This window comes from Arachis ipaensis, chromosome B2, assembly GCF_059453495.1.
Source record: "Arachis ipaensis isolate K30076 ecotype BB chromosome B2, ASM5945349v1, whole genome shotgun sequence".
Classification (NCBI taxonomy): domain Eukaryota; kingdom Viridiplantae; phylum Streptophyta; class Magnoliopsida; order Fabales; family Fabaceae; genus Arachis; species Arachis ipaensis.
Window position 1 is genome coordinate 22,865,005 of NC_142437.1, and position 20,296 is coordinate 22,885,300.

The 20,296-nt window shown below is 36.4% G+C and overlaps 1 protein-coding gene across 1 annotated transcript; it reads left to right on the forward strand.

The window, feature by feature from the left end:
- The first annotated feature begins 16,773 nt into the window (after window positions 1-16,773).
- Window positions 16,774-18,919, forward strand: EMB1793 (LYR family of Fe/S cluster biogenesis protein). Its single transcript, XM_016327656.3, has 2 exons — window positions 16,774-17,079; window positions 18,150-18,919. Exon 2 carries the CDS (start codon window positions 18,186-18,188, stop codon window positions 18,645-18,647), a length of 462 nt encoding a protein of 153 aa, XP_016183142.1. The 5' UTR covers window positions 16,774-17,079; window positions 18,150-18,185; the 3' UTR covers window positions 18,648-18,919.
- Window positions 18,920-20,296: the final 1,377 nt, after the last annotated feature.

The window sequence follows — 20,296 nt, forward strand, 5'->3', positions numbered from 1 at the left end:
CAGTTCAAAGAAACTGAAGAGGGACCTAAGCAAGGTGATCTGCTACAACTGTAAGAACACTGGACATTTCAAGTTTGATTGTCCAAAACTGAAGAAGGAGGACAAACCACAAAGAGAAAAGAGGAAAGGACTCATGGCTTCATGGGAAGACTTGAAAAATGACACTGATGAAGATGAAGAATCAGAAACCAAGTCACAAACTTGTCTCATGACTGATCACATAGAGCAGGTAGTATTTCTTGACCCTTCCACTGAAGACCTTCATCTTATGATTGATCATCTTTCTGAAAAGATTTAATATTTCTTAAATGAAAACCAAGATCTTGAGTCTCAAATAGAAATACTAAAAGTTGAAAATGGTTTTCTTAAAGAAAAATTGAGAGAGGCTGAAACCACTGTTGATCTTGTTGAGGAAAACAAGCGGTTGAAAGCTGAAATCAAGGGTTGTGAAAAACAGCATTCTGTGATTGCATATCTTAACTGTTTTGGGAAAAATGAGAAGCTGCTCAAAGAGGTAAAAAGACTTAAAGAGGACTTAGCCAACTTTACTCAAAGTTCTGAAAATTTAAATCAACTCTTGCCTAGTCAAAAACATCTTTATGATAAAGCTGGTTTGGGTTTTCACAAATATGAAAAATTTATTGAAAAATCTTCTTTTACTAACAGGGCATCCTCTTCGGATGACATAAGGTTTCAAAATCCAATAAGCTTTAAAAAATAGCAACACAAAAAATTTTGTAGATTATGCAATCGGAATGGACATTTTCCTATTCAGTGCTTCATAAGTGAAAGGATGATTGGAGATAAAGTTTACAAGATTGTTTGTGATTATAATGGCTTGGGATAAAGAAGATGGTTTGACATTAAAGGATCCAAAAAGATTTGGATACCTAAGGTCACTTAAGTATTTTTGTAGGTTTGCCTAGCATCCAAAAGAAAGGACAATATGTGGTATATAGATAGTGGGTGCTCTAGGCATATGACCGGAAAGTCAACATTCTTCATCAAGTTTGATGAGTATGATGGAGGTTTTGTTACTTTCGGTGACAATGAAAATGGAAAAATAGTGGCCATAGGTAAAGTGGGTAAGAACTTCTCTTATTTCATTAATGATGTTTTGCTTGTTAATGGATTAAAGCACAATCTACTAAGCATTAGCCAATTGTGTGATCTTGGATATTTGGTTATTTTTAGAAAATTGGATTGTTTGGTTATTTGTGAAAAATCCGGTGATATTTTGTTTGAAGCAAAAAGATGCAATAATGTGTATGGATTAACGCTAGAGGATTTAAAGGATAAAAAAGTAACTTATTTTACCTCTCTTGAATCTGAAAAATGGCTTTGGCATAAGAAATTGGGACATGCAAGCATGTACCAAATTTTCAAGCTTGTTAAAAAGAATTTAGTTAGAGGAATTCCAAATATTAAATTTGAGAAAGATATTACTTGTGATGCTTGTTAACTAGGCAAACAAGTAAGATCATCTTTTAAACCCAAAGATGGAATTTTTACTAAAAGGCCATTGGAAATGTTACATATTGATCTGTTTGGTCATACTAGAACTCAAAGTTTGGGAGGAAAATATTATGGTTTGATAGTGGTGGATAATTACTCTAGATTTTGTTGGGTTCTTTTCTTAGCTCACAAAAATGATGTGTTTTATGCTTTCTCCTCTCTTTGCAAAAAGATCTAAAATGAAAAAGATTTAAAAAATTTTCACTTGAGAAGTGATCATGGAAAGGAGTTTGAAAATCAAGATTTTGAAAATTTTTGTAATAAATTTGGAATATCACATAACTTTTCATGCCCAAGAATACCTCAACAAAATAGGGTTGTTGAAAGAAGGAATAGAAGCCTTCAAGAAATGACTGGGGTAATGCTTTGTGAAAATGATGTTCCAAGGTTTTTGTGGGCTGAAGCTGTAAACACAGCTTGCTATATTCTAAATAGAACCATCGTTAGAAAAGGTTTAAAGAAAACTCCATATGAGCTTTGGAAAGGAACCCCACCTAATCTTAAGTATTTCCATATTTTTTGATGCAAATGCTTTGTACTTAATAATAAAGAAAATCTTGAAAAATTTGATCCAAAATCTTATGAAGGAATGTTTGTTGGATACTCCACCACTAGCAAAGCGTTTAGGGTTTACCTCAAAGAACATAGAACTATTGAGGAATCCATACACGTATCTTTTTGTGATTCTAACTCTATTTCAAGTGCTGTGTTAGATGATGATGCAGGTAGTGAAACTGATGTGAACCAAAAAGCCAATCAAGAAAATCCCAAATCTGTCCCAGTAGTTGAATCTGTCTGCCCAAAAACTTCTCTTCAGAATGAAGGAGACATTTCTGTTTTGTCTCCTGAACAAGCCAGAGAATCCAGAACAGAGTTGCCTACTGAAACTCATCAAGGTAGAACCTTTCCTCAAAGGCCACGTGAATGGAAATTTCTGAAGGATTACCTTCATGAATTCATCATTGGATATCCTTCACAAGGCATAACCACCAGATCCTCAAGCAAGAAGCAAATGGAACTAAGCAATGTTGCCTTCTTGTCCCAATTGGAACCTCTTAATGTGAAGCAAGCTCTTGAAGACCCATCATGGGTTAAAGCCATGGAAGAAGAGCTATCCCAATTTGATAAGAATGAGGTTTGGACCCTTGTACCGAATCTCTATGGTAAAAAGGTAACCGGTACAAAATGGATTTTTAAAAATAAATTAGGTGAGGATGGTAGTGTTGTTCGTAACAAGGCTAGACTAGTGGCCCAAGGTTACGATCAAGAGGAAGGTATTGATTTCGATGAGTCATTTGCTCTGGTGGCAAGAATGGAAGCAATTAGGTTGCTTCTAACCTATGCTGCCCACAAGGGTTTCAAAATATTTCAAATGGATGTCAAATGTGCTTTTCTTAATGGCTTTATAGACAGGGAAGTATTTTTGACACAACCCCCCGGTTTTGAAAGCAAAGATTTTCCAAATCATATTTTTAAACTTTCAAAGGCCCTTTATGGCCTTAGGTAAGCACCAAGAGCTTGGTATGAAAGACTTAGTACCTTCTTGTTGGAAAATGATTTTCAAAGGGGTACCATCGATACTACTTTGTTTATAAAAGGATCTAATGATGATATTTTGCTTGTCCAAGTTTATGTGGATGACATTGTGTTTGGATCAGCCAATGAATCCTTGTGTGAAGAGTTTGAAAAACTAATGACTAGTGAGTTTGAAATGAATTTGATGGGAGAATTAACTTTCTCTTTTGGTCTCCAAATCAAACAAACTCCTAGTGGTATCTTTATTCACCAAGGAAAATATACCAAAGAGTTAATCAAGAAATTTGGCCTAGAAAACTCCAAACCAATGGGAACTCCTATGTATCTAAACACTAAACTAGACAAAGATGAAATTGGCAAAGATGTGGATGAAACAAGGTATAGAGGAATGATAGGATCACTCATGTATCTTACATCCTCTAGGCCGGATATTGTTCAAAGTGTGGGTGTGTGTTCTAGATTTCAATCTCACCTAAAAGAATCCCATCTTTCAGTCGTCAAAAGAATCATTAGATACATTAAGGGCACATGTGATCTTCGCTTATGGTATCCTAAATCTAATGAGTTTTGTGCAGTAGGGTTTTGTGATTCAGATTACGCGGGAGACCGAGTGGATAGAAGAAGCACGTCCAGAATGTGTTGCTTCTTTGGAAGCTCACTTAACATGTGGTCAAGCAAGAAGCAAGCCACTGTTGCTTTATCCACGGCTAGAGCCGAATACACATCCATGACTGCTTGTTGCTCTCAACTTTTATGGCTTAAAACTCAATTGGAAGATTACAAATTGAAAATCAATAGTATATCTTTGTTTTGTGATAATATGAGTGCAATAAATATTTCAAAAAATCCTGTACTGCACTCTAGAACTAAGCACATTGAAGTGAGATATCACTTTATCAGGGAACATATGCAAAAGGGTACTATTGATATCCAATTTGTAAAATCTGAAGGGCAACTTGCTGACATTTTCACTAAATCGCTGTGTGAAGATAGATTTTGTTCATTGAGAAACAGTTTAAGGATGATGGATTTAAGTTCTGTTGAATAATTGCATTGTTTCATGCCTCTGTTTGTTTTTGTCTCGTAGGCAGCAGGGAGACAAATCTGGGCAAGTGATGAACAAATCATTCAAACAGGGGGAGACTGAAACTTGATACCTTAGACTCAAGCCCGTTCTACCACCTTTGGGCCCACTCCATGATTCTGGCTCATTATATTTTTATGGGTATCATAATTTTTAATAAATTATTTTTTAAATAATTTATTTTGAGAAGGTTTTCACATCATATCTTTTAAAAATGGAAGTTTTGTCAAATCAAATCTTTTTTCTATAACTTCTCCCACTTCTCAAGGAAAGGTCTTTTCAATTATTCTTTTTGATTTTTATATTCCTTATTGAAAACCATTTTTCATTCAATGCTGATTGCTTTAAATGAGATATTTTTCACTAAGCATTTATGATGGTGTAACCTCTCTCCACCTTCCACTCTCTTCGCCACTCTCTTCAACTTATTCTTCTTTATTTCACTTCCTTCATTATGAGAAAGAAACTTCCTACCCAAAGAAGCACCCAAACCCCCATTCCTAAAAATCCTCCATCTTCCAAAGGACCTCAATCCCACACTTACATACACATTCACTCTCACTCATCCTCTTCACCATCTTCTCATTCCACTGCTTCTATGGCTAGAAAAGTCATCCATCCGAGGGGTTCAACATGCAAGGAAGTAGGATCATCAAAAAAGAAGGCATCAAAGGAAAAGGGGCCTATGCCCGAAGAGGAAGAAGACTTTCCTTCTCCACCTTATCGTCATTCATCACCACCACGGCGCTCCACTCCTCATCCCTCAAGTCGTTCTCAATGCTCAAAATGGCCTATTCTTCATGACACCCGAGAACCGTCAAACCTTGATTCATTGGATTTCAAGAACAAATATGGTAAAATCCACTCTCACTTTGACCCTTACCGCTTTATATCCTGTGAGGCTTATGAGTTTCATTCCCAAGTTTTGGTAAACCACCCCTTATGTGCATCATTTGTTGTTAATCTGGAAAATCTTGCTGAGAAAGGAATTGATTTTACAATATTTTTTTCATGATTTAAAATGGACTTCCATTTTTAAAATCCGAAAACTTGTTTATCCAAACTTGGTGAGAGAGTTTTATGCAAACTTGATTTTTCATGATGGGGAACTCCATTCTTATGTGAAAAAGGTTCATCTTTCTCTGAATAATAAAACCATAAGTTCTGCATTGGGATATCAAGATGAGGGAGCCAGGACTTATATGTCTGGAAAATAGGATGCCAATGTTGGTATTTCCCTTCAAGAGGCTCAGGCTCGAGTTTGTGAGAATTTTTCTTCTCTAGATGGTACAAATTTAACTCATAAAGCTTTTGGACCTGTTCGACCTCTGTTGCATTGGATCATTACTCATGTCATTATGCCACAAAGCGGGGCTTACCAAAGGGTAACAGTCTGTGACACACTTGTGTTATATGCCATTCTGTCTTCTGCCCCCTATATCTTTTGCATATCTAATGATTAGACATATGTGGGACTGTGTCTGTAGTGACAAAAAATCTTATCTGCCATATGGTATGTTTTTGACATGTATTTTTGAGCATTTTAATGTGGATCTTAGTAATGAGCCGGTTGAGAATAGGGTCTCTACAATCAAAGGTGGAGGAGTTCCCGAATCTGCAAAAGAAAAAAAGGCTAAAAGTTCAAAGGCATCAATATTCTCTGAAAGTGAAGATGAAAGTCTTCCTCCTGAAACTTCTGACCAAACTCGGTTCTCTGAAATAGTAAAGGATGTCCTCACTGAGTTCTCCAACATGTCTAATCTGATGGTTAAATCATATAAAGAGGCTAGAAATCAAGCCTTTGAGAATGAAAAAGCTTGGACAAAGTGTCGTGAAAGGGTGAATTTGCTTATTAAGAGTTTGGAGACTGTTGACAAGGACACGGCCAACTCCGAAGGGGAAGCTTCTTGATTCTGATGTCAACTTGTCTGATGCCTAAGATTTGATCTCTGCTGTTTCTTCCTATGAACACACTTTATTTTGCTACATTTGAACTTAGTTTCAGTTGAACTATTTCATTTTGGATGACTGTACTTAATTACTTTGATACTTTGATTATGTTTTAATACTATGGACTACATTGCTTCTCACTGTTTTGTTTGCAGGATCCCTCCTTGATGACAAAAGGGGGAGGAAAAGACTAAAAACAAGGCTGAATTGAAACTGAAATTGGGGCTGCTAATTACTCTGATTTATTATCTTGTGCTCTGTTTTGATGGCTGATACTCTGTTTTATTGATTGCTCTGATTTGCTTTATTTTGATGGCTGGATACATTATTTTACTAGCTTGATGCTTTGCTTTGAATATCTATTTTTTAATAGTTTGTTAGTGGGTTAATATCAACCTGAGCCTTGATCAAATTTGATAAAAGTGTTTGCTCAAGTACAAGCATTTTTATAAAACATGGCTCTGTTTCTTAAGGTTCCATGTTTTGAAAGTTGGTATCTATTTGGAACTTTTAGAACATGCACACAGGTATTGCTTCCATGAAAATTGATGGATAATTAGGCACACATTAAGGGGGAGCATATTGAACAACGGAAAGGGGGAGGATTCGGCCAAATCATTAAAGGGAGTTTTCTAATCCTAATCCTTTCAATTCAGTTTTAATAATGTTTGTCATCGAGGAGGAGATTGTTAAGTTTGGAAAACTTAATTTATAATGATGATCAAATATTAAAATATTATTTAAAAAATTATTAAATTGATATTTGCTTCCAATAGGTTGTTTAATGTGTGTATTAATGTGCATAAAGTAAAATAAAATTGTTTCTTGATCCAAGTGAAGAAAGCCCAGTTCGGTTACTAAACCATGTTTAGCCCAATGATAATTGTTCACCACAAGTGGCTGAAATAGAAGAAATCCATAAGCTGGCCCAAGAATTTGATAAGCCTAAGCAAACTCCTCTCTTGGCCTAACAACATCATTGATCCGAATTGAAGAAGAAAAGAATGGATCAAGGGTTGGTTCGGTTACCTATTACATATGTGATTGGAATTAAAAAAAAAATTCAATTTAGTTAAATGCACTCCTTGGTAACAGAAACTCAAAATTAAATTGAGTTTAATTTTGTATTGAAAGCTTTGTCTCTTCTTGATGAACGGAATTATTGACGGTTTAGAATTCACAAATAAAATCTCGTTGCAAGTATATTTTCTAAACCAACAAAGAATCCTTTCATACAAATATTTGGTTGTCACAAGTAACAAACCCCTATAAAAATAACCGAAGTATTCAAACCTCAGGTCGTTCTCCCTAGGAATTGCAATAAAGTGTCTTGTTATTGGTTATGGAGTATGTTTTGGGGTTTTGATAAGAGACATGAAAGATAAATGGCAAGGAAGTAAACTAATAGCCAAAAAGGTTTTGGCAAGGTTTGGTGGTCAAGGATCTATATCCCTATCACTAACCACAACATAAGAATTGGTAAGGATCAATCCCATTAAATCATCCTCTAACTAGTAAAGGAAAGTCAAATGAGCTATATCAATCCAAGTCCATAAGTCCTAGCTATCCACTAAATCAATTAGTGATGGCTAGAGTCAACGACTCCCAATCATCAATTACTTGGACATTAGTGACTCAAGAATTCCTAAGTTACCTTCCCAAGTCAAGAACACAAAAATCTACTCTAACATCCTTCCAAGCATTTTATCAAACACTTGGAAGGTATAAAAAGAAAGTAAAATCAAATTACAAGAAAAATAAATCTACACTACTCAATTGCAAGGAATTAAACAACAACTCAAATCAACAATAAAGGAACATGAAACATGAATTGCATTGAAAGAGAAATAGAAGAACAAAAGTGCATCAACATAAAAGTAGAGAATTACAAGAATTAAATGCTAAACTAGAGAGAGCAAGGGTAGAAGAAGAAGAAATTGCAAAGGAAAAGTAGATCAAACAATGAATTAAACCTAGATCTAAGAGATTCTAATCTAGATCTAACCTAATCATAATTCTAGAGAGAAGAGAGAGCTTCTCTCTCTAGAAACTAACTTTTCCTCCAAAACTAAACTAAAACTAAAATATGAAGTAGTGTCTTGATTCCCCTTCAATCCTTGGGTTAAATAGCATCAGAGATGAGTTAGATTTTGGCCTGGAAAGCCCATAATTTACCCCCAGCGTTTTGCCTTTAAGTGAGTCACGTGCGAGCATCGACGCGTACGCGCCATGTACGCGCACGCGTCGCTTGGAATTTTGCTATCCACGCGTACGCGTCGCCATGCGACTCCACAATCCACGCGTGCGCGTCTGCTGTGCGTGGGCGTCGATCTCAACATCCCAAATCCTTGTTTCTTCATGAGTTCTCCACTTGCATGCTTTTCCTCTCCATCCCTTTGATCCATTCCTAGCCTTTCTAATCTGAATTCACTAACAAACATATCAAGGCATCTAGTGGAATCAAAGGTGAATCAAAACTAGCAATTAAGGGCTTAAAAAGCATGTTTTCATACTTAAGCACAAATTAGGAGACAATCATAAAACCATGCTATTTTCTTGGCTAAATGTGGGTGAAAGGTCATGAAATTCCCTAAATTAAGTACAAGATAAACCCTGAAAATGGGGTTTATCAACCTCCCCACACTTAAACTATAGCATGTCCTCATATTATATCAAGAAGGGAACAAAGGGTATCAATATTTATTGAAATGTAAACTAACTATATGCAACCTATCTACATGCAACTATCTAAATGAATGCAACTACTTCGTCAAAATAAATCAATTCCCAAGAATACATACATAAGAACAAGGGCTAAGGGTATTAATCAACCAAGCCAAACCACAATTGATTTGAGTTATTAAATATTTTTACAAACTTGCAAGAAAAGTGATGATCATAGGTGAAAACATGTAATTGAGCAATCGAACCCTCACCGGAAGTGTTTGCACGCTAGTCGCTCAAGTGTTTAGGGTTGATTCTCTCAATTCCCCCCTAATAATGTTTTCTAAGATTTGTTCTTCTTCTAACAATCAACATTTATTTCGTGCATGCATACACATATCATGAGGTCTTTTCCATAGGTTGTAATAGGGGTAGGGTCAAGGTAGGATGCATATTTGGTCAAGTGGACTTGAAATTTGAATCTTTGATAAGCTTAGACTTTCCACCTAACCTATGACAACCTATACAATCAAGTTCTAACCTAACTACCCATTCTTCACTTTTTCACATACTCATGCATTTTCTTTTCACTTCACAACACTTATGCATTAATTTTTTTATTGAACTTTACTTTGGGGCATTTTGTCCCCTTTTTATTTCTTTCTTTTTCTTTTTCTTTTCTTTCTATTTTTTTTCTTTTCTTTTCCATACTTTTTCCTTTTTCTTTGTTTTTCTCATTTTTCTTTCTTTCAAACTATATACAAGAACATCAATACATAAGGTCTATACATTTAATCAATACGTGAGTATGCACCCAATTCCCAAATATAGAAATACAAAACAAAAACACCATTTTCTCTCGACCAATGTCCCAAGTTTCCCCACTCTTGAATGATACTCACACTCACTAGCCTAAACTAATCAAAGATCCAAATTAAGGACATATATTGTTTTTCGCTTTAAGGCTTGTAATGTGCTAAAATTAAGAATGAAGTGGGTTAATCATAAGCTCAAAATTGGCTAACAATGGAAGATAAAAGGTAAGGCCATTTGGGTAAGTGAGCTAAATGAAATTATGGCCTCAATCATATAAATGCATGAATATACAAAATAATGGACATAAAGAATCAAACAAATCAAAGATTACAATCATAGGAAGAGAATAATGCACATAAGAAGGAAAATAAGTGGTTATAAGATGTAACCACGCCATTAGGCTCAAAACTCACAAGGTTGTATGTTCTTAGCTCAAAACATGATCCACAATATATATAATTCAAGCAAGTTCTATGAAAAGTTTTCACTCAAATCAATTGAGGTGCCAATGCCCTATTAAGAATGTTTTTCTTGGAGAATTTTCTTATTTTGACTAAACTTATTATACATATATACAAAATAAGAAAATGCAACTAAAATCCTAAAAAACCTAAGATGAAATGTACAAGTGTTGAGATTAGAAACTTGTCACCCAAAAACGCCGAACGGTCGAACGACCTCCCCACACTTAAGTCGGTGCATTCAAAGATGAGTAAGGGGGTACGGCGACTCTCCGGATTGCCACCTTCAGCCAGTAGGTCAATCGGTTGCTGCGTGTTCTTTCTCCTGCTTTCGTGTTTGCTTGTGGTGCATCGTTCATAAAAAACAGAAAACAACACCATAAGAAGAGAAAACACAAAAGCAAGGAAGCATACATTGTTGGTATGAGGTAAATCACTAGAATTGAGTGAGTGAATTAGTGTGACATTAATGACGAGTAGGTGTGTGAATTCCAAATTAGGCGCCTTTTAGAACACACACTAGCATTAAAAGTGATGTCACAAGAGAAGCATGCATTTCACTCGTTCTAGTATGCTTGAAATGCTCTAGATTTGTAGGTGAAGACAACTAAACAAGAAATAAAGAGGCATGAGAGCATTCAAGCCAAAATCCTATGGATGCATATGATCAAGAAGCACAATGCATGAAGATAAATGTACAACATCCATCAAGAAATTGCCTAATCAAAGAATAGGGTTCAAATCACATGGTGGCCAATTCATGCAATTCAAAAAGATATAGAATACTTGAGAGGCAATTCTCATGTAGTTAGTATTCACAAAATTAAGCATGCAAAGTTCAGAACCAAGTAGCAATATATAACCTCAATCAAAGAATCCAACAATGAAAATTAACAACAATGATGTTAAAAATAACATCCTACTTAGTGCTCAGCAGCAATAAACGGTAAACAAGACTAGCAATCCAACACTTCCAAAGAGAAACAAAAAAATAAAATGAAAAATTAAACTAACGAAACAACTATTAACTAACTAACTAAAAGAAATGGTTATGGATGGTTTTTGGAAGTGTTGGATTAGGGGTAGGAGAAAGGAAGAAGAAAGAAGAAGGAAAGAAATGGGAAGAGGAGAAGAAAAGGAGATGAAAGAATAAGGCGATCCATGCGTACGCGTAGGTGACGCGTGCGCATGGATGGTGGCAAAATGGAGGCGATGCGTACACGTAGGTCACGCGTACGCGTGCATGGCAGACCAGAGAGTCGACGCGTACGCGTCTATCCCGCTTACGCGTGGTTTGGTCTGTGCCTCAGGCACAATGTTCGCACAGTGTTCGCGCAACTCTCGGGTTGTGGCTGGGGGGTGGAAATTCGCAATCCACGCGTACGCGTGCATGACGCGTGCGCGTGGATGGTCAAAAATGCTTGGGGGGTGTGTACGCATGGATGGTGCTCTATTTTTTCAAAATTTTTCTGTGTTTTTGCACCACACCAAGTATTCCAAACCTCCAAACAGCTACCAAAACACCATAAAACCTTATTTAACATACCAAACTACCAACTAAACTTAACAACCCAATCAAAACATGAAATTGAACTAATCTACCAATATGTACAAAAGAGAAAATGAAAAGATTTTACCATGGTGGGTTGTCTCCCACCTAGCACTTTTGTTTATTGTCCTTAAGTTGGACTTATGGGGAGCTCCTTTCAAGGTGGCTTGTGCTTAAATTCATCTTGGAACATCCACCAATGCTTGAATCTCCAATAAGCTCCATCATTCAAAGTTAATGTCTTCAAGCCTTAATGGAGTTCCGCACAAGCTATGAGCTCCCAAAGTTGATCCTCATGTATCCCCGGATCCCATATCTTGTTTCTACACCCATCTTCAAGTTGACTATCGTTAATCCATGCGGGTGGTAAGCAAGGTGAATTCTCAATGAAGTGACCAAACATTATCCTAGACCCAAGAAATCTAGTCTTACACCAACCCTTGCAATTAAGATTTGAGCATCTAACCATAATGAGCCTTGATTTACGATGCCAACCACTAACCATCTCCTTTTTGCTCTTAAAGCCACAAATATGTCTAAGTTGACCATCCGTTTCAAGCAAACTGTATTCAAGGGGAATCTTGAAACTTAAGTATAAGGAATTTACCCACTTGAATGAAAGAATGGATCGATGGTGATGGCTTGGTGAGAGGTATTTCCAATATCCTTGCAAGCTCTACTCCCTCGTGTTCTTCCTTGGTTACCTCCACCTCTTCACAAACTTCTTCACTTTCAATCCTTTGTTCATCAATTTCACCTAACTCTTCTCCATCACTCAAATCATAAATGGGAGGATGAGAAAAATCTACCTCTACATTGCTTTCTATCTCATTGGGAGAGGGTTTTTCAAATTCAAAGAATTCACCACCAAGAAGATTGGATGCATGATCTTCATCTCCAAGGGAACTCAACTCTTGCTTCATTCCTTCCAAGTCTTCATTCAACAATTATTTTAGAGGTTGTGCACTCCCCTCCTCAACATCAAATTCAATCTTCTTAGAGGAATTCTCTATGATTCTAGCTTCCCATGGAGCTTCCGCATCTCCTAGGTCTTCAACCACTTCTTCCTTTTCTTCAATGATCATAGGCTCCTCCAATTGTTCCAACACAACATAGCATTCCTCCTTCTCCACCGGAGTTTCCAATCTCCCCTTCATGCTATGCTCTTCAATTGATTCTCCACATGTGAACATGGGAGTACCTTGAGTACTCAAGCATTGGGAGGCTAATCGGCTTACTACCTCGGTCAAGGTAGCCACAAATTTTAGTGTCTCCTTTTGTATTTCTCCTTGCCCTTGAAATATAAGGTCAAGGGTTTCATCCATTGAGGATTGGGGTGGATAGGAGGGTTCATTGTCTTGGGGAAATGACTTATAATAGGAAGGTGGTTCTTCTTAGTAAGGATGTGGTGGTGTATATTGAGGTGGTTCTTGGGAGTATTGATATTGGAATGGTAGTTCCATGTATGGCTCATATGGTTCAAGAGGTGGTTGGCATGGTGGATATAGGTTAAGGTCATATGGAGGTGTTTGGTGAAAAGAGGCTTGTAAGTGTGGTAGATGATTATGTTAAGGATATGGCTCATAGGCGTATGGCGGTGGTTCTTGAAAGTCACAAGGAGATTCACCATAGCCATTTGATTGGTATGCATCATAGAATGACTCTTCTTCATAGTTCATTGGTGGAGGTTGTTGCCATGAGGATTGATCATATGCGTATGGCTCCTCCCACCTTTGATTGTCCCATCCTTGATACACATCCTCATTGAAGCTTCCATTTCCTACGACATAGTTAGAACCAAACTCATAGCCAAAGTGAGAATTCATAATAAAAAGAGGAAATAAAACAAAAGCTAATAAGAAATAATGAAACAAAGTCCTAAAACTAGCAAGAACCAACAAGCAATCCAAAAATCAAGCTATTCACACTATTCACATATATACAATAACCAATAACACAACACCATTGCAACTCCCCGGCAACGGCGCCATTTTGATGAACAGAATTATTAACGGTTTAGAATTCACAAATGAAATCTCGTTGCAAGTATAGTTTCTAAACCAACAAAGAATCCTTTCATACAAACATTTGGTTGTCACAAGTAACAAACCCCTATAAAAATAATCAAAGTATTCAAACCTCGGGTCGTTCTCCCTAGGAATTGCAATAAAGTGTCTTGTTATTGGTTATGGAGTATGTTTTGGGGTTTTAATAAGAGACATGAAAGATAAATGGCAAGGAAGTAAACTAATAGCTAAAAAGGTCTTGGCAAGGTTTGGTGGTCAAAGATCTCTATCCCTATCACTAACCACAACATGAGAATTTGTAAGGATCAATCCCATTAAATCATCCTCTAACTAGTAAAGGAAAGTCAAATGAGCTATATCAATCCAAGTCCATAAGTCCTAGCTATCCACTAAATCAATTAGTGATGGCTAGAGTCAATGGCTCCCAATCATCAATTACTTGGACATTAGTGACTCAAGAATTCCTAAGTTACCTTCCCAAGCCAAGAACACAAAAATCTACTCTAACATCCTTCCAAGCATTTCATCAAACACTTGGAAGGCATAAAAGGAAAGTAAAATCAAATTGCAAGAAAAATAAATCTACACTACTCAATTGCAAGGAATTAAACAACAACAACTCAAATCAACAATAAAGGAACATGAAACATGAATTGCATTGAAAGAGAAATAGAAGAACAAAAGTGCATCAACATAAAAGTAGAGAATTACAAGAATTAAATGCTAAACTAGAGAGAGCAAGGGTAGAAGAAGAAGAAATTGCAAAGGAAAAGTAGATCAAACGATGAATTAAACCTAGATCTAAGAGATTCTAATCTAGATCTAACCTAATCCTAATTCTAGAGAGAAGAGAGAGCTTCTCACTCTAGAAACTAACTTTCTCTCCAAAACTAAACTAAAACTAAAATATGAAGTAGTGTCTTGATTCCCCTTCAATCATTGGGTTAAATAGCATCAGAGATGAGTTGGATTTGGGCCTGGGAATCCCAGAATTCGCCCCCAGCGTTTTACCTTTAAGTGAGTCACGTGCGAGCATCGACGCGTACGCGCCATGTACGCATACGCGTCGCTTGGCATTTTGCTATCCACGCGTACCCGTCATGTGCGCGTACGCGTCGCCATGCGACTCCACAATCCATGCGTGCGCGTCTGCTGCGCGTGCGCGTCGATCTCAGCATCCCAAATTCTTGTTTCTTCATGAGTTCTCCACTTGCATGCTTTTCCTCTCCATCCCTTTGATCCATTCCTAGCCTTTCCAATCTGAATTCACTAACAAACATATCAAGGCATCTAGTGGAATCAAAGGTGAATCAAAACTAGCAATTAAGGGCTTGAAAAACATGTTTTCACACTTAAGCACAAATTAGGAGACAATCATGAAACCATGCTATTTCCTTGGCTAAATGTGGGTGAAAGGTCATGAAATCCCCTAAATTAAGCACAAGATAAACCCTGAAAATGGGGTTTATCACTTCTCTCTCCTCTCTCTTTGCTTTTCGGTCATATCAATCAACAGAGAAGAAGATAGAAGTTATCAGAAGAAAAGTAAAATTACAGAGAAGCCTAATGGAAGAAAAGGCTAGGATGAAGAAAGGCTATAAAGAAGGGCTAGGATGAAGAAAGGCTATGAAGAAGGAAGATCTGAAGTAAGGCATAGCAAGATCTTTGCCATTGAAAGCAAGATTTGAAGAAGAGCTTCAAGATTTTCCTTACCAAGAAAAGAAAGGATCCGCCTCTGCCAGAGAAGAAGATCTCAGTTGCAAAAGTTTATTTCCTTTTTTGTTCATCAAAGAAAGAAGATAATCTCTGGAGCTACGCATAGGAAGAAGCAAAAATGGAAAGCAAGGAGCTGTCCTGGGTTAGAAGATCATCAAGGGTCCGAAACTTTTCTTGGAGCCAAAGTCAAGATCAAGGGCTCAGATGGAAGGAACTTGATGAAAAGGGTTGAGAGAGGTACATGCATGTTGGTTTTTGTTTTTCCCTCTCTTTTCTCTCTGTCCGAATCGCGGCTGTTTGTTAGAGAAGATGTTGCTGGGTTGGTTGAACCGGTTTTAACCTTGGAAGCTTCCCCTTCTATATTAAGGGTGAACGGCCAAGGGTTGAGATCAAGGAGAGTAAGTGAAAGCACAGAGTTCTCATAGCTACCCAAGCTTCTTGAGTTCTTCTCCTTTAAAGATATTCATTTTGTTTTCTTTTTCTTAGTATTGTCTGTCTGAGTCTCATGGTAAAAGGCAAACATTGTGAGGTTTGTAAGAAAAAGCCAGTGAGAGGAAAAAAGCAGTGATCAATATTAGAGAAAAAGTCATAGATGTCTCAGAGTTTTTTTGTACATCTGTATGTTGTATTTCATGATCATGTGGGAATTCCCTTACAAGTTGGGGTAGCACTTTGCAGTTAAAAGCTAGGTTTTGAGTCCTAGTCAAATTCAGATTGGGTGTAGGATCTGGGTTTGTCCCAGATAGGAATGGGTAGTTTCTAGAGAGAAATTAGTGTTTGTAATGTTGTAAAAACATAGTGAAATTCCATCGTTGTGGTGATGGAGACTGGATGTAGGCCACATTGCACCTAATGGCTGAACTAGAATATATTTTATGTTAATTCTTCTTTCCTACTCTTTTCTCTGTTTATGTTCATCAGGAGACAAAAACAAAAATATCTCTCAACTCAGCATGAGACAAAACAAAAGTGTCTCTTAACTCAACACGAGACAACAAATAAAAATATCTCCTTAAGTTCATCTAAAAGTAAAAAATTAATATTCAGCAAAAAGGGGTTAAGATTCAACCCTTCTCTTAGCCACTAATTACCATCAGTATTTTAAAGAGATACATAATATATTATAATCTAAAATTTGTTATTTTAGAAATACAAAAATTGGCCAATTAAAAATTCTTTATTTATTTTTCTAGAGAGTATGTATTCACTTTCTATTCTTAATATAGAAAAAATATTTGTATTTAAATTGTATAAAATATTTTACAAAGTATAAGTTATTTATAAGTAATGAATAAATTAAAATAATAAATGCATGATATTCTATATTAATTAATAATAGTATACTAATAAATATATGGATATACTAATTTTTTTTTGTGACTATATGAATATACTAATTAATCTTATGGTATCATTATTTGAGTTAAAACAAAACTCTTTTTCTATCAAAAATGCAATTAGCCTTGTGTGTACATTATTGGTTATATAAAAAACTCTGCCTTGCTCCCACTGATTCTCTCTCGCTTTGAATCCGCCGCTGCTTCCTTACTCCTTCCGGTCTCCATCCTTGAGCTGTCACGCCTTCATCAGCCTCCCACCCTCCGCCGTGGCATTTCTTCTGCTCCACTGCCCATCGTCTCTTCTCATCTTCTCCACCGCCCTCGCTCCTGGTGCGCTCCGCTACTGGCGCATCACGCGTCCTCTGCCTCCCTCGCTTCCATCTTGTGTGTGAAGCTGCTCTGCCGATCTTTGCGAGTCTAGGTATTTTCCCACTTCTCTCATCTATTTCTGATTTGTTGTTACGCTATTTCATAGATAGTTTAATTTGCTGTATATATGTTTCCAATCTTGCAAAATGGTTTTTCTAATATTTTTGTTAGGTAAGATTGTGATGGTCTTAATGAATCTGTTTGTGCCTTGCTTATTTGATTGTGATGAATGACTTGATAATGCTGTATGTTAATTAATTCTTGAATTCAGGAATTGAAATGATGAGATTGTAGATTTAGATTATGAAATTGGTGTGCAAAGTTAGGCGTAGATTTTCTAAACTCAACATTGGGGTTTAATTCTTTGATTGGCTTTGCAAATTGCAAGTGACATACTCCCGTAACAAAGATTAAGTAATGTTCTCTCCTAAAGTTTCTTTATAGTTATGTTATGTGTCATGAGCCTTTGAAACGAAAGCTTCTGAAAAAGAGGAATAGATTAAGAGTGGGGAGAGAGTTGTGTAAGCGTATCTTTGTTTGATGAAGGCCATGGAGAGGGATGGCATGCATCACCTTTACCAGTGGGCTTCAACTGAATGTTGCACTTCAAGGTGTAAAGTCACTGCCAAAAATGCCTCCGGCAACTTCTTAAATTGGGAAGTGATGGTGACAACTCAGAAGGACCTCCTGGGATGAGTTATTGGCGGCACCATACAGTGGCAATGCCCTTGGATAATGTGGGAAAATGACACCCAAGTATACTTATACTCAGTTATTTACATTTAGCTCCCAAACTTTTTTGGTATTAGGAGATGGTATACTCAAACACATATTGTGCTATATTTTTAGACATTTTCTAATTTTATAGTAAGATTAATTTTTTTTTAAGTAAAAAGAATAAATAGGAGACGGAAGAAATGAAGATTGAAGAATATAATTAAATTACATTACATTGTGTTGAATTCAAATGTTAAGGGTAAGAAAAAAGGGTTAGGAATCTAGATTGATTTGTATGGTTTTTGGAATTTTGACAATAGAGGGCCTCTAGTTTGATTTTAAATTTTGTGGACCAGGCTAATAAATATCAAATTGATTCAGTCCATAACCAATTAATGTAAGCAGGTTCATCGGTTGCTGGAAGCAGGAGAAGGAGGGGGGATGACTGGAAAGCTGCAACTATGGCGATGCATATGGCAACAAGTTGCTGTAAATCGCACATCTTTGTTCCGCACGGAGCGATTCTTGCACGATGGGCCTGACAATGTAGAGGAGCTTCTAGATAGGCATCTAGTGAAGAAGGAGAAGTCCCTTGACGACGATGAACAGGAGCTCTTGAATCGGAGGAAACTCACCTCCACCCGCCGGGAAGCCCTCAGCCTCTACAGGGACATCCTCCGCGCCAGCCGGTTTTTCATGTGGCCTGATTCCAGGGGCGTCTTGTGGCGTGACGTGCTCAGAGACAACGCACGAAAGGAGTTTGAAGAGGCAAAATTTGAGACCGATCCGGAAATAGTTATCAAATTGATTGTTGGAGGCCGTGAGGCTGTTCAGTCTGCCCTGGATAAGCTTGCTAATAAGCAAAGGGAGCAGATTGACAAGGAACGCGGCGGCGGTGGTTGAGCAACTGCTCCTTTATGTGTTTGTTCGACCATTCTTGTATTGTAGTTGCTTTCCATATAGTGTATTTATTCCTCTGTTTTCTTCCTTGGGTGTTTATATCAGTTGTTACAGATCATTTATAGTTCCAAGATATGTTTATTTAAAACTAATTAATAATTGAACAGCAACTGGAGCAACGGCACTGGCTTATGCTAATATTGTTTTATAAGAAAACTTCCATCTGATCACTCATTCAATTCTATTGGCCAATAATACTAATATATTGTTGCTTACTTCTATTTCTTTGCAAGTATTGAAATATTAACAACATTTGTTTAAATATTTGCAATAGGGATACTTCGTAAATTCTTACAGTATTTTTGTCTCTTGTAAAGTTTAGGCCTCAGTTAACCTTGATTATTTATGCTGAAAACATCTCATTAATACTCCTAACTTTAATGTTTCCTTCATTGAATTTAATTGTAAAATTTGGAGATTATATAAACATTTTTTAATTGTTTTTAGCTTATCTTGCATGCAAGATCTTGAAAATCGTGAAAGATTTAAGAATTTAGCAGTGAAATTTTTTAAGAAATTACACCAATTTTTTAAGATTAATTATACTAGTTGCAGAATTTCAGCAATTTGAAATGAAAATAGTCTCGAGTAGAAATGTAGGTATGGTATTATCATTGTCAGCGAGTAAACTCTAAACCACAAAATTCAAAACATGTCAAACTAAATTCCAATTTCCAAATAGTTTGTCCAATTTTTTGTCCTAAATACCATAATAATGATCATCATAAGATACTTTCTTTACATCATTGTTTCACCATAAAAGATGATAATATTACTTGATATATAACAGCCAATTCATTTTAAAACAAATTAATGCTTCATTTTTTTTGGTACTTATGAATGTTTCATGTTTGGGGAAATGGATTATCTCCAGTTTTTTTAACACTTGACAGAATCCAGTGTGATCACCTTTGATTCTATAAGTGGGACCAGAAATAAATAAGAGAGAGAGAGAATAATGAATGATTAGATTAAACACTGCACACCATCCAGTTTTTTTTTTCACTGGAGAGGATCCACTCGCGTATGGCACCTCTACTTTCTTCTGCTGCACTTTCTTTTTCTTTCCTTAGCTTCCCCAAAAAAAATATAATAATAATAATTCCTCAAACTCAAGTGCTAATAATATGAATCCAATGCAAAAGCATAAACCAAAAACACAAAGGGTAAACAAAAGTGGCACCGCTCAAACTTTAAAGTGGTCAAGTGTTAAAGTGACAGAAACTTGGTTTGTTTGCAGCAGAACTTTTTTTGGAGGAGAGGTTAGGCAAAATTAAAAAGTTTAGCACTTCTTTATTCCAGGTTGTATAGTTAGAAATTGACCCAACATTATAATTTCCTCATGAATCTAAGTCATGATCTTTTATAGAATTCTTAATTTGACTATTGCAAGTAGTTGTAGTTTTATATTAAACTAGCTTAAGTGAGTTTTTATTAGTTCTCCTTGCCAAATTCAATTCTATACTTTTATGTGATTTAAGGTAGTGTTTATTGAACTGGGACTAGGAGATTCCGACTTAGTATTCCGACTTAGTATTGTATTTGATAGCCAGAAACTGAAACTAAAATTTTAATTCTGGACACTTTACATG

What these genes read in the sequence shown, in the direction of transcription:
- EMB1793 (XM_016327656.3), top strand. Translation starts at nt 18,186, where the DNA reads ATGACTGGAAAGCTGCAACTATGGCGATGCATATGGCAACAAGTTGCT.